This window comes from Megachile rotundata, chromosome 1 (genome assembly GCF_050947335.1).
Source record: "Megachile rotundata isolate GNS110a chromosome 1, iyMegRotu1, whole genome shotgun sequence".
NCBI lineage: Eukaryota > Metazoa > Arthropoda > Insecta > Hymenoptera > Megachilidae > Megachile > Megachile rotundata.
The window spans coordinates 1,869,552-1,884,630 of record NC_134983.1 but is presented as its reverse complement, the minus strand read 5'-3'; the positions used below and the strand labels follow the sequence as shown (position 1 = coordinate 1,884,630).

The window sequence follows — 15,079 nt, the reverse complement described above, 5'->3', positions numbered from 1 at the left end:
ATAACTTTTTCCGGTATGTGTTTCGTATGAATATATTTTATTAATCGAAATTGCTTTCGTTTGCTTAATGATTAACGTATATTTGATCAATTATTATTTAAAAAGCTTGTTTTGGTGCACCGAAAAACTACTAGTGTGCTCTCATGCGGTAATTTGCAGAAGTTCGTCGACTTCTTTGTCTATTTATTGTGTTTTTGGTTAGGAGAAAAACACGCATTCGGAACGTCAAAAGTTCTCCATCATGTTCTACACTATGTAAATTTTTACAAATAAGCTCGCTTTTGCAGAAGATAACATTTGTGAAAACGATTTCTGGCAACTCGAAAAAAGATATACTGTTTTCATATAATTCCCTGCTTTGCCGACGGTTCATAGATGAATTGTCTACATGGAAATAGTATCGGAACAGGTTTATGACAGTTTTTAGTGAAGAAAGTAATATCGTATAATGTGAATGTATTGTACTATCTACATGTACATGAGTTTGCAATGTGTATACCATGGGTCCGAACACAGAATAAACAAGGTTCCATTCCTACTCTTTGGGTCTGAAGGTGCGAATCATGTATTTGAAACACTTCGCTCATTATATCAAAGAATAGGTATCCCTATTTTGTGATTACACTGTGCTTTCTTGGCAATGCAGGGAATGACATAAAAATGGCACAAAATTTTCTTTCAAGTCGCCAAAAACCATTATTGTAAATATCTTCTTTTGCAAAAAAGAGCTTGTTTACAAAACTTGGCCGATATCAGTACATGACGGTTTTCGGAAGCTTTTGCCGTATGAAGTTAGTCTTCCTTTTTTAGGGAAATTGAAAAATTCTTTTTATACCAGTTTGTACTAACCATATACCACAGAGTAGGATCCCTACTCTTTGCGTATACCATATTGTATCGTTGAAAATTCTTTAATATTTGGGACCGTTCCCGAAAAAGATTGAGTATATGGATTTTTAAAATAGCACCCTTTTCTTGAAAAAGTCATTTTCTTCTGAGTATCTTGTACTGTTTGTTTCAAACATTATTTCATTGAGAAAAATTGTCTAAGGTGTTTCATATTTAAGTAAAGTGTGAAAATCAAAAAGATTGTACTATAAAAAATAAGATTTCTTCATTGTACTATTTTACTGGGTTTTATTAGATTGTAGTAATGATGTATCACAAATACTGTGGAAATTATCTCGATTTTAATAAAAACTGAAGAAAATCGAGCCTTCTGTCAATAAAATCGTTGTCCTACTCTGCTACTGCAAAAAATCAGGATGACCTCAATAATTCTTTGGTTAGTACAATATTAGCACAATATTAATACAATTAAATAGAACTATAAAATTGTAAAAACTATCAAACTATAACATTTCTATTGAGGCTTTAGCATCCAAAAAACCGAAATCAGGAAAATACATTAAATAAAAGTTCTATTCTGTTTCGAATCTATGATGCTATCCTATTGTATTATGTCGGTAAAATGGGAAGTGCTATTAAAATGGAAGTATTTTTTATTCGAGTTGTCAAAAATTCTTCTCACAAACATTATTTATATGCAAAATGAAACTATTTACAAAATGTCAGCAAATCGGTCGCGATCAATTCTCGGAAGTTTGCTCAATTAATGGATAAGAGAATTTCTAAAAATTAATTTGATTTAAAAATAAAATTTTCTAAGTATTTAAATCTTAAATTTAATTGCAAGTAACTAATGACATACTTGAAGAGCTATTAAAATTGTATTTAAATAAGTATTAATTCCACTATTCTAAATGGTAACATAATCAAACGATATTTCAATGTAACTTCAAAATTATACCCTGTTTTTAAATAAGTTAGGGTTCACTAATATTTATTCAATAATATGTGACGTAATTAGTTTCTAATTTACATCTTTGTTCATAACAATTGATAATTGAAATTAAATGAAAAAACATAGCTATCACTGTCTTGTAATTTAATTCATAAATATTATTGTTGCAACATTTTGCACAGTTATACAATTTAATGAATTTAAAATTAACATCAAAAATAGTACAAATATTGCATCTTTGTGTTCTGATCATGTTTTATGTTTGTAATCTTTATGTACTCGTTACATAAATGTTACACTGTTACCACGAAAAAGCAAAATTCCGTACTCATGATGTTATGTAGTTTACTGCTTTATTTGCATTGTATTACGTTTCTGCTATATATAATTTCATTCGGTTGATATATGTACATATAATATCAGAGACTAGTATTAACACATACCGTGATGTAAATCATGTAATTTATATCATTATCATATTTATCCTTGCATATGTTTGTACTTAAACAGTATCTGAGTTAAAATGAACATATTAACAGTAACAATTTTGATTAAAAACAGCTAATTTCTATATACTGGTTACTTATCCGATCTATCGGGCGGTATTGATATGAATAAATGAGTTACCCGACAGATGTCGACAATAGACAGATTGTGTTCTTAAAGTAGTTAGAATCATAAATATAATAAAAATATTTGTTCTATTTATAATTTAGTGGTTATTAAATTTTGTAAATAATATGTTGAAAAATTGATATCTAAAAATTTTTCGCGTTCATAAAAAAAATTTTAAATTTATCCTAATTTCAAGAGTAAACTTTTCTTACTTAACAATTTCTGAATGTTTTCCGCGCAAATTAGAAATTAGTAGTAATATTAAAATTAACACATATAGATTATTTAATTTTCATTTTCTATGAAGTAATAGTTATAGTAACAATGTTGAATTAGATCATACTCATTATCTAATCTATTAAATGTCAAAGCTACTTATAAATCAAATTACAAACATATTAATTTAACATTCCCACTTGATTCGATATCTTTTTCAGTTTTTTATTATAAATTAATTAATACATGCTATTACAGAAGAATAATTATGGGCTTTCATTAAAAGAGAATTGTTATTTTACTGTATACAGATATACTTTACCAAAGATCAAATACAAATTTCATATTTTATTAATATAAAAATATAAAAGAAAGCGTATAGTACTGACTCGACGGACGTAGACACTGGTGTAGACCACAGAATTTGGCAACGATAAACTACTGATTGCGGCTAATAAGCTACATACATATACTCTTTAAGTAAACAAATTCATCGCATAAATAATTTATTTTAAATAAAAGACTTATAATATAAAATATAAATTTAAAAAACAAAGCGTTTTGTATAATACATCAACAAAAAGTTGCTCATTAATTCACGACATAATAAATGTGACATATTTGGTTGATTGATAATCACATCTTTTATCAGTATTTTTTATGAACATTTATCTACACTCAAACAATTCGTAGATTTACACTTTGTTTTCAATGTAGAGCCGACGCTAATGTAATGTCTCCTTCCGAGGGTTTCGACGTAATGCATTAGCACGCAGTATGGGTGGCATTATTGTGCAGTGCAGTTCTACTAAACGAAATCTCAGTGTTTTTTTTATTTCTCACTCGCGATCGTGTGCAAAAACAAGACAAATGTTGTCAAAGCGGAATCCAAACTTGACCAAAACATTGATCAAAATAGTCACGCATGCAAACGATTCTTAGACTCGTTCATACTGGTTGCATAATTGCTAAAATATACACAATGTAGATCAGTGACAAATCTCGGATTACGAAAACACGAATAACACGCGTGTCCGCATTAGTGCAAAACACGACTCAATTCCATACGTGTTAAGTCGTGTGAACTGTTTCGATGTCCATGATGCATCACTTTATCATAGTTCTTCCTGTACTATAATTTCTCATTTTCACGACGAAGAAGAAAATATTCGACTTGATGGTATTATAGTTTCCAAATATCACGTTTGAAGGTTACTATTCGGTTCGGATGTTATTAAGTAGAGTGACCATTTATTTTCATGATGAATTCAGTACAATATTAAAAATTAATTACAAAAAATTTCCAATCAATATTAACATGTACAATGAAAACAAGGCGTTAATTTAAACTTGTAACGTGGATATTTTTTCTTTGAAAATAAACAATTGTGATTATGCTGGTGATTATGAACGTCGTCTAAGTTAGAAAGCTTTAAATAACTGAATTTTTTTATTATTATCACGTTAATTTATATTTAAACATCGTGACACAATTTTTGCAAATTTGTGTTGTGGTTTACAGTCATCTTCGTGCGTAACTAGAAGGTCAGTAACAAATGAAACATTAGACAATCTATTTTTGTACAAATTATTTATGGAATTTTACAATAATAGATAAGCTTTATATTAGAAGAACACATATCTCGCAAAATATGCATTTTGTTCCATACTGTACACGTATTTATTAAACACCAAAACGACGAAGTTGAAATATGTACAAATAAAAAGTACGTGACATTGTTAGACCAGTTTCATAATCACCGGTACTACCATTCGTAGTACATTAAAAAAAAAGCAAAAACAAAGAAGAAATATGAGTACTAAAAAATGGAGTAGTTATAAAGTATAATCGATAATTTTCAATTTTATAAATGAAATAACAAATGTTAAAATAAATCATTTTGTAGTTAGGTAGCATTATAACGAGTTTATACGGTAAAATATCTTGTCTTATTTTTTAATATACATTTAATTCAAATAAAAAACGGTTTTTTACTCACTTAAAATGAAATTTACTAATAATTTAAGAAAAATCAACACTTTAAATATATCCTTTAAAACATTAGTACCAACACATAGTTTTTAATTTTGTTATCAGTGCAAATAGTCGTCCTACAATTGATTTACCGATTTTCTAATTAAGTCTATTGTTTACAGTACATTTCGATAACAACTGCCACAAACGTTTAAAAGCTATTTTGCCTGAAATCTCAGTATATAATGCAAATGCGACATGGTGCTAATGAATATTACCAATGACATCAAGAGGAAGGCGGGGTGGGGGAAGTGAGGATAAGGAACTTTGTACATAAATAGGGTGACCATTTATTTTTACAGTGAATTCAGTAGAAAGATGATATATGTATATAACATTTCATTAGAATATATGTACATATAAAGCTTGTGACAAATATTTATCTATTAACAAATGTTTTATTAAAATTAAATAATTTTGATTATTAACAGTTCAATTTGAATAAAAACTAAAATAACAATAATAAAACTGAAGTTATAAAGAAATTCAATAAAGTTTTAGAATTGTATATATTTAGCAATTGTGTCAAGGTCTGTTAATATTCTTTGATAAATATATCATAGTGTTCTCTTGGAACAATAAGTATAATTTATAAAAAGTAACTTTTAAATTTAGATACATTTCTCAAATGAAATTCAATACAAATTTTCGGAAGATCATTCAGTACATTGTATAAAATATCAGCACAAATAATTAAAAAATTCTTAGTTAACAATATACACGTTTCTGAAAGCGATTAATTTTTGTTTTATATCATTTTATAAGATAAATAAAGCGATCTATTGAACATTCTTTTAATACATTATAGTTGAAAGTACATGTCTAATTTAATCTTTCACTGTAATTTCTTCACATTGATAATTAAAATTTAATTTTTCGTTTAAAATTATGTTACTAATCGAATGCTTTGATCAACAATAGCTTTTAAATATTTATAATCCTATATAGATCGTGTTAATCTAATTTGATTAAATTTGGTAAATAAAGCAATGGTTAATCATATAATGCTAATTTGTTATAGTTATTAATTTTAAAGACGATTTAATAATAGGAACATGATGATGTAGCAGCATCAAAGAAATGAAATATTTAACTAAAGTCACACTTTATTTTCTAATTAAATCTAGCTACAGCGAACAAATTTTTATTTGTAATTTAAATAATCTTTAATTAAAAGTTCACTTGCAATTATTGATTTGAAGAAATATTAATAAAAGAGCAAAATTTATTTTTCCTTGCATGAGATTCGATTAAAAAATAAATTTTAATGTTACATACAAGTGAATTAGAAATCAAATTTTTAGTCCTCAACTAAATTAACTTGCGATCTCTAACACATTTAAGCTAGAAATTAAACTTTTATTTTCAGTTAAAGAATCATTCAAATAGTAATTGCAGTTCAATTATTAATTACAGAAGTTAATCATAAATTAAACATTCATTTTTAATTAATGTACAACTATTCTGTTATCCGAAATGATTTTTTGATTACAAGAAAATAGTTTTGTTCATTTGCAACAGAACATAAATGTGATATAAATCATTTTTAATAAAAATAGACCGATTTATTTCAAAAAAGACGATTTTGTGGCAAACGTCGACTCATTATCCATGATTAAATGAAAAATGTAATTAGTCATTTGAAATTCTGGTAGAAATTATTATTTTATACATAGATTATGCAAATTTCTGCGCTACTGTAAGAATAAACTAGCTGATTGTGAATTCAACAAAACAGGACTAAAGTATTCTGTTTGTATACCATAGCAGACTATGTACCCAGGGCCATGTCAAGTGTGGAAATTATGATTACCGACAGGCGGCGCCATTTTCGCTATTGCAGACGGAACTGCAGTCGCGCACGTGTATCCGCCGAGTGAACGACGCCACGCGGTCAAAGCCTGTGATTGTTTGTGTGTGTTTCTTTTTCCCTCTTCTTCGTTTTCACACGTGCAAATCAGTTGTGTGCCGGTCGACATGTTCGTACCGTTCAGTGCTTTTTCGGCCGTTAACGAGAAAGTATCTCACGACTAGCACATATTCGAAGAGCTTGAAACACGACACAATGCCGGATAAAGTTGCGCCGGCCGAGAGGCAAGTTCTGAGGCCCGCGAAGACCGACGACGATACGGAAGCTGTGAAATTGAAAAAAGAACTGGGGTTATTGGACGGTGTGGCAATCATTGTGGGTATCATCGTTGGCGCCGGGATTTTTGTTTCACCGAAAGGTGTTTTACTGAATAGCGGTAGTGTTGGCCAGGCTTTGATCGTCTGGGTCTTTTCTGGTGTCTTGTCGTTGATCGGCGCGCTTTGCTATGCGGAATTAGGTAAGTAATAGAATTAGCTGCCATGCGGAGTTGGGCATTGTTCAAATAATTTTCAAACATAATTTTCTAATGATAGAATAAGTAATAATTTTTTATGCGAAAATTTTCGAGTTTTCGGATAACGTTTTAATCTTAATGGAAATTAATTTAAATTTAAAATTATTCCTTACCTTTTCAATAACTACGTTTTTTTCCAAATTTTTATTTAAAATTTTTTTAATATATTTACAAGCAAAAAGAAATGTTTGTTATCTTCAAATGTTTTTATTTCATTTGAATTTAACAGTGTTTGAATACACCAATAATATTTACCTCTGCTATTATGATTTACCAATTGCCATCTGTTCGATCATGCTACATTAATATAATATTTTTTGACAGAAAATTTAATTTGAAGTTAAAAAATGAACAAAGTTCTAAATGTAATAATGCTTTAGCTAAAACTTAGTGGTGTTCATTAAAATTATATGCAGGATTATCGTAATATTATTTTCTAGTTAAAATTTATTGTAATATTTTCTTTATCGATTTTTTATTATATAGTTTTTTTATTGTTCACACTTTACATTGTAATTTTACGCCACGTGTACAATCAGTTTATTATAAAATATGTTGATATTCATTACTCGTGTCAAAATATTATCTTGTTTATTTAACAGCAGATATTTCTTTGTAATGTTAATCCAGAAATTCTATACATCTTCTATTATTTGCAATAAAATATTTTGATTTTACCGTTGGCGTTCTTTCTGTCGATCTGTAGACAGAGTTTTCGGTTCTTGCATCACCTTTCTTCGAACAGACTGTTTAGTAAAATCTAGTTCATCTGTGTACAGTAGGTATAGATTTTTTAAATATAGATCTCATTCAAATAGAATGAAATCTTAAGTTTGACAATTGTAACATAAATATGTGTCTATGTTTTAGACAATTTAAAACATAAAATAAAATTTAATGGCTTATAAAAAGTTATAGGTGATGGTACAGAAAGTTTTAATTTAAACTGCAATTATTGCAGTGAAAGTTATCGCATAACAATATTGTGTAAAACGACAGATTTAAAATAAATCGTAATCTATTGACTGATATTGACTGATCACAATAATATTTTATTTTACATGTGTACATTCGATTAAAACATAGAACTTTCTGGATTTATGACAGCAAATATACGATATAAAGCATGCTACTTAAAATTCGAAAATATAAAAACTTATATATCTGAAAATTGATAAATTCCAAAACTTGTAATCTTCTAAATTTTGGATCTTAATTTTCTAAATTTAAAAATCTAGCAATGTCTGGATTTGAAAATTTGAATATTTTTAAATTTAAAAGTTTCTAAATATGAGAATTTCCAAGTACGATGAAATTTATAATATTTAACCTGTTAACCGGGGAATTCCCTTTTTAATTACGCAGCGTACAACGGGCGCGAACTCTTTCACTAGAACGTACTTTCATATTATTATTTTTTTTTTTTATTTAGAACATGTCCACCACTCTCAATAGCGAAATGATACTGATTTTCTCCGTGTCTTAAATTCTTGCCGAAACATGTATCGATGACTAATACCTTTGTTGTACGAAACTATAAGTCCCACTCGTTCCAGGGCGCAATTATTTTAAGGACGTATTTACATGTCCTACCCGTACATGCTATAGTTTACGTTTGACGTATTTATACGTCCCGCCCGGTTAACAGGTTAAAAAATTATAGTCAGGAAAGATTCTAAATATCGAAACTTGAATTTCTAAATTTGAAAGTTGACAAATTTTCGAATTAGAAAATTAGAAAATTCAAGTTTATCAACTTTTATGACACCGAAGTGCAGCATATGTACTGTTGGTAACTTAGAATCACCTACTACTGACGTTATCTAATTTGTGACACTACAGGACGGATACATGATAATGCTGCTCAACAAATTTTAGCTTTTTTTATGCTTCTAATGTAAAATTGCAGATTTTTATGTATTAATTACTGTTACTGAAAAAAAGTTAATATTTTAAATTCAAATAGATAAAACAAATTTTGCTCATGGAAAATAATTATGTTGACTTCAATAAATAAAATTATGTATATTTTTGTAATATTATAAACATTTAACCAGTTAAATGTGTTTGACGACTATATCCGTCATGGAGATATGACAGAATTTTTTGTCATGACTATATCCATCATGCGTAAAATTTTGCTACAATTTAATATTTAAATTGTAATTTTGGTGAAAACTAAATTATATTTGTAAATTGTAATATGTTTAAAATGTTTAGAAGTCAACACGAAATGAAATAAACAAATAAAAAGTGTAAATGATTTGAGATGGATTCATAAATTCTTGAGAGCTAACTCGTCATCGTTTGATTATCGCGACACACACTGGTGCGCGCTTTGCAAAAAGATCGCCTCAGTTAACTGGTTAAGTATTTAAACCTCCGTTGGCGCGCGAGTATTTGTAACATCACGGTCGCATTGTATCTAGCAGGTACATGTTTTAAATAAATGCATTATTCATAAATTATTATTTTTATTATGTTAATATACTAAAGTTCTTATGATTATTTTTCTTTGCTTTTGATTTAGCAACTTTATCAAGTTAAGTAAATATTATCAAATAAATTTTATATATGTGTGTTAAGGTTAAAACTTACATTATTTATTCAAAATACTTTACAAATTTATGAAATTAGTCGGAGGAATCACCTGCTTTGATTTCTATATTAAATTATTCATAACAAACGTTATTTACATGAAGTTTTAAATATAGGCGGAACAAGATACAAATTCGACGGAAGAACAATTCTATGGCGATTAGGAGTTGTAAAAGAGAAATCTGCTAATTCCATTTCTAAGAAGGGCTTCGGAAACATCTTCCTAGAACTGCTATAAATCTTCAATTTCTAAAATTATTAAATCTGTAATTATTATCTATAATCTATAAAGTTAACCATGTATCTTGTAGATACACGGTTAACGGAGCATTAAATTATGCGGGACATTTATCCTGCGTTAACTTGTTCTCATATTTTTCAGTTTATTTTCAAAAACTGTAGATCGGTAATAAAATCTAATATATTACGTGATCAGGCAAATATTCTTGTTGAAATAGTTATCAAAGAAAACTACAGGACATGTACTACTTTGAATTAAAAAATAAAATAATTCTGTAAGACAGAAGTTATTGACAATGATCTTTAACGCCAATGTCCGCTGATGTTGCATCAGATGATCAGTGATATTGACGATATTGACTGGTTGTAATTCGTGCTTTATAAAACCATTTTATTTTTTCAATTAAAAATGAAGTTTGTCGTGTACTTTTCTTTTAAGGTTTTCTTAAATAGAAGATTTGTTTTATCATGGAGTATAACATATTGTCTTGGATCCACAGCTCTTATAGTAAATTGAAAGCATTTCTAAACATTTTTGTAGATTAGTGTCTCACCCGCATTAAACATTGTTTAGATGTACTTAAATGTTTATAACATTATATAAAATATATAAATGTTTATAATATTATATTATAAAAATGTTTATAATATTATAAAAAATACATGTACGTAGAGAAGATATCACAATATATATTGTTGTATTTGTGAGAGTCTGCAAAAATATTTCCTGCGAATAGAATTTGTATGACTTTTATGAAAATAAAAATAATTCTTTAGTTTGACAACTTAATTTTTTTTCAAAATCGAATTTCTTAAAGAGATGGAAAAAGACGGTTTGCGACTACATGATGTAATAAATGGTGAATTGGAGGTTGTATTATAATTTTGAGATTTCCAATTTAATTTGTACAGAAATAGGGAATTAGATCGCAAAAGTTTTTAGCGAGTATTCTATCGTTGCAATGGTAGTTAAAAACATCAAAACTATAAGTAACTATAATGATAGCTATAATTTAATCTATCTACTCGTGCCAATGATCCGAAAATTTGTAGAATATAAAACGCAACATAAAATTTTAAGCTTTAATGTTATGCTACCAGTATAGAATATTGTAATTTAGAATATTATAAAGCGTAGAGATATCTCTATTTAACGGGTAATAATTAAAGAAATGAAAAGAAGAGTGAATTCAATATTTCGTGTGGGAAATATGAGCAAGCCGTAAATGTTGTTATGATTCTAAAATACAAATCTGTAACTATCGCATATAAATTTCAGGACCTAAAATTAATATTTATTTGAAATGATTGTCTCCATGTTATGATTTTTATATTTAACTACATGATAAGGAAAAATATTTTTATTATCCACTTTTTTTTTTAAATAAAACAAAAAAATCGTTATAAAACAAAAAAGAAATATATCGTTTTTTAATTAGACAAAATTTTGAGATATTTCTTGTTTTTCATTATTATTGAAACTGACTAAAGTGTGTATCGCACCATATTTTTTTCTTTTTTTCCAAGTGTTCTTAATGTATGATTAAATTATGATCTTTAAAAGAAAGGTCTACAGAATGAAGTTAGATGTTTTTCTTCTTCATGTTTTAAAGTATGTAGGAAGAATGATAACACACGGAGGATATGTTCATGTACTTCATGTTTCGCACTTGATATACTCGAATTAATAATTGCACTCATTTTTTACTGAATTTATTCGCATTGGGTCTGTAGATTTTACTGAAAAGTACTTATTTTAAAAAGTCATTACTGAGAATGTTCACTTGACTAGAGTTTTCGACAACTTCAAGGAACTGATTTTCTTCACGAAACTTTTCAAATTAACGGCGTACGGTGGGTTATGCCTTAATTAAGCTCTATACATACATGTTTTATTAATTTTCTGAGCTGCTGCAGTAGTAAATAATCTATATATAAAAACGTGAAGAAAAATTATATGTGGATTAAGTTTTTCTATGTTCTGATAAATGTTTACAAATAACACATTTAATGTAAACAAAATTTAGACAATTTATGGAATAAAAGGTATGGTGTATAAATAATAAAGTAGCTAAAACAATACGATTCTTTTTCCAGCATAACGTCATGATTTTTTTTGAAACTAAATAAATTAAAATCCAATAGTACTTTCCGAAAAATCTAATATAAAAGTTTACTAGAGTCCTTATGATATTGTCTCCTTATTTTAGTTTCATTTGTTTCTATCATTTTACGCAATTTTTTATTTGTCTTAAACAAGAAGTATATTATAGTATACTATATTTCCTCTATAATCGCCAATATTCCAGGATTCTCACAATTAATAGAACTCACAAAATACTGATAGAATACGGTTTGAAAACAAAATTATCATAATATACATACATATAAGATATGAATAACCATTGCAATTACGGATGGTTTACTTATGTATACTAACATGTATAAAATACTGCACAGCTCTCTAAATACATACATTTTGTCAGATGTGTTTTGAAATGTCGACTATGATTGACTACTACACTCACATTCACTACAACATTCCTCTTCGTTACCGTGTTCTTGCAACACAGACGACCTTACCAGATATCTTAACCTTTTACGTTGATTTTTACTATGCAATGAATCATTAACAGCGTGAAAACCAAGTTATTTACATGGACACAAATTGTAAATAGCATAAAATCGTATTGAACATGAGATCCTATTTATTTGATTAAATATAAAAAATTAAATTTATGTTACAATGAGCTATAACATTTGTTATACATTCATATATATGTATTCTTAAAAAAGTAGTAATGTTGTAGAAGTTAGGGTTCTAAACATAGAGAATATGTGGGCGTAATTAGGAGAAGTTGTATCCTTAATTAAAGAAGAAAGTCCCTAAAAGGATTTTTCGCAACAGGACTTTGAAAACTCCGCACTCCTTAAAGTTTGAAAAGACTTGTTGTATATCTTTGGAAATATCGATTTTAGAGAAAAGTAAAGGCTTCAAATGAGTCTACAAAAAATGTTATTTACATTTTTCACATAAATCTATAGTCTAAAATCATAAAGATATTAAAAAATTAATATTTTTTGTTTACATTTGGTTTCAGTTTGGTATATGTTAATATATAATTTGAACAAAAAGAATGTTACATTATACATACTATTACTGTACTTTTTTTATTATTACTGTATACACATAAACTGGTTGAACCAATAATACATTCTTCTTTGTGCAAGGATTCTTCGCAGATTTTTCATCGCAAGTATATTAAATTTGGATATCATTTAGACTTATTATATTCAATAGGGCAAACAATGTGTCTACGCAAACAATTTATACATATTACTTTTTTTTACAGAGTTGTATAAAAACTTCAGTTTTTGTTTCAAATTCTTTTTCAGAGTATATATTTTCGGAGATATATAATAAAAATTTTTTGAACTTTGGAAGGAGTTGAAATACTCACAAAACCTTCTCAACTGAAGTCCTCTTATAAAACATCTTTTCTGAATAAAAATGAGCTTTGGTTAAAATTTCTGTGTCCAAAAGTATAAAAAACTACATAATAATTTTGAAAAAAAAAAAAACATCCCAATATCTAGAAAAAATTATTTAATATAAGATCCTGCTAAAACTAAACTTACCATTTATCAGAAATTATCATTTAATATTAAAAAACCTTTCTGTTTTTTTGTAACAGTTGAGTGTATAAAGGCATTAAAATATTTATAGGTCTATTTTTATAAATTGTATCCACTGTTCTCCAACGTGAGCAATAATAAAGGTACAAATAATTTTATCTAACTAGGAAACTATCTTTCTAATTAGTAAGAGTTTAGTTAGTTTTATATTAAGAACATGTTTGGTTTCAAAAAGAACGTTTATCTAAGAATAGTTTATTAATGTTTAACTTTACAAATAATTTACCTTCAATGCTATATAAAGCTGCTTTTATAAATGACTATAAGACCTCACGATGAGAAAAAGCAAGCTAATGACAATATATAGGAACAATCGTTTCCGCATGAATGGAAGTGTCACGAGAACGACGTTGTTATTTATTGTATGAAATTACAGCACCTCTGTGTGGAAATACTTTTCCACACAGGATCTCGTGTTGGGCGCATATGTCATATTTAGTACTGCTGCCCTATATGGGAAGATCAAGAAATGGCACTTTGTTAAGCAATAACGGTAGCGAAAATGAAGTATAAAGTCAAGTATTTATTATAAATTTATGAACTTGAGTTACTAAACTGTTTCTTAAATAACGTGAGCAGAATGTTAGTATTTCATTTATTGTTTAGATCAAATTAACAAATAAATAGGAAATACTTTGAACACTGTTTATACTGACAATTGATAATTGAATTCTGCCTCCTACAGTCTGATTGAGCCGACAGATATTGATAAGGTACATTTGTAACATATTTCGTAATTTTGATCAAATTTATCGAAGATAACGTATATGTTTTCGATATTGTCCGATATTGTGTAATTATATTTCATAAAAAATTAATTTTCATAATGATTAAACTCTGTAAATAAAGTTTCCTTTTAAAGGAAATGAACAAATGTTTGAATTTTGGAATTTTTAAGTTTTGCAAATTTCCTAATTCATTAATTTCAAAATTATATGGTAAAAATGTTGACCTTTTATAATCCACTGAGCGATAACAGTAGTTGTTTAGATAATCATGAAACGGCAGTGCTACTTTAAATTACAAATTTCTTGTTGATTTCCTTTCCTTTCAGTGAACGCGTTAGAACTATTAATTCCTTATACGCAAGGTGAACGTTCTGATTTCTGCTCGGTTGAACGTTACCTCGTTTTAAAAAGTCAAGAAAATAATTTCTTCTCGTAATAATTTGTCATAATGAATTAAATTGACCAGTAGACACAGAAAAAGTCAAATTTTTAATATTATATATATAATATTATAGATAACAATGTTAAAAATTAACAAAAATTTAATAATTTAAAATTTTTTTAACGAATTCACATAAAACACATAAAAAACTAATACTCTTTCGCTTTTATTAAACTATTCACTCATACATCATTATTAGTTATAGTACTTCAAATATTTCTATTAGTCAGTAAAAGCGATGTCCCATTATCTATGTATTCATTATTTGGACTAATTTCTGGACCAATTCTATTTCAATATAGAAAAATAATGCTGTGTAAA

The 15,079-nt window shown here is 27.6% G+C and overlaps 1 protein-coding gene across 4 annotated transcripts in view; it reads left to right on the top strand.

Moving 5' to 3' along the window:
- Positions 1–3,035: 3,035 nt before the first annotated feature.
- mnd (L-type amino acid transporter minidiscs) overlaps positions 3,036–15,079 on the top strand; it is a 109,341-nt gene continuing 97,297 nt past the window's right edge. For 2 of the 4 annotated variants that reach the window (XR_013038933.1, XM_076534168.1), the window contains exon 1: positions 6,354–6,997. Coding sequence is in view for 3 of the 4 variants with exons in the window: in XM_076534168.1 (XP_076390283.1) it covers positions 6,736–6,997 (262 nt within the window). In the remaining variant the exon portion in view is untranslated. Of the gene's footprint in view, positions 3,816–6,337; positions 6,998–15,079 lie in introns of those variants that run through there. The other 2 variants (XM_076534173.1, XM_076534182.1) reach the window with 2 other exon arrangements.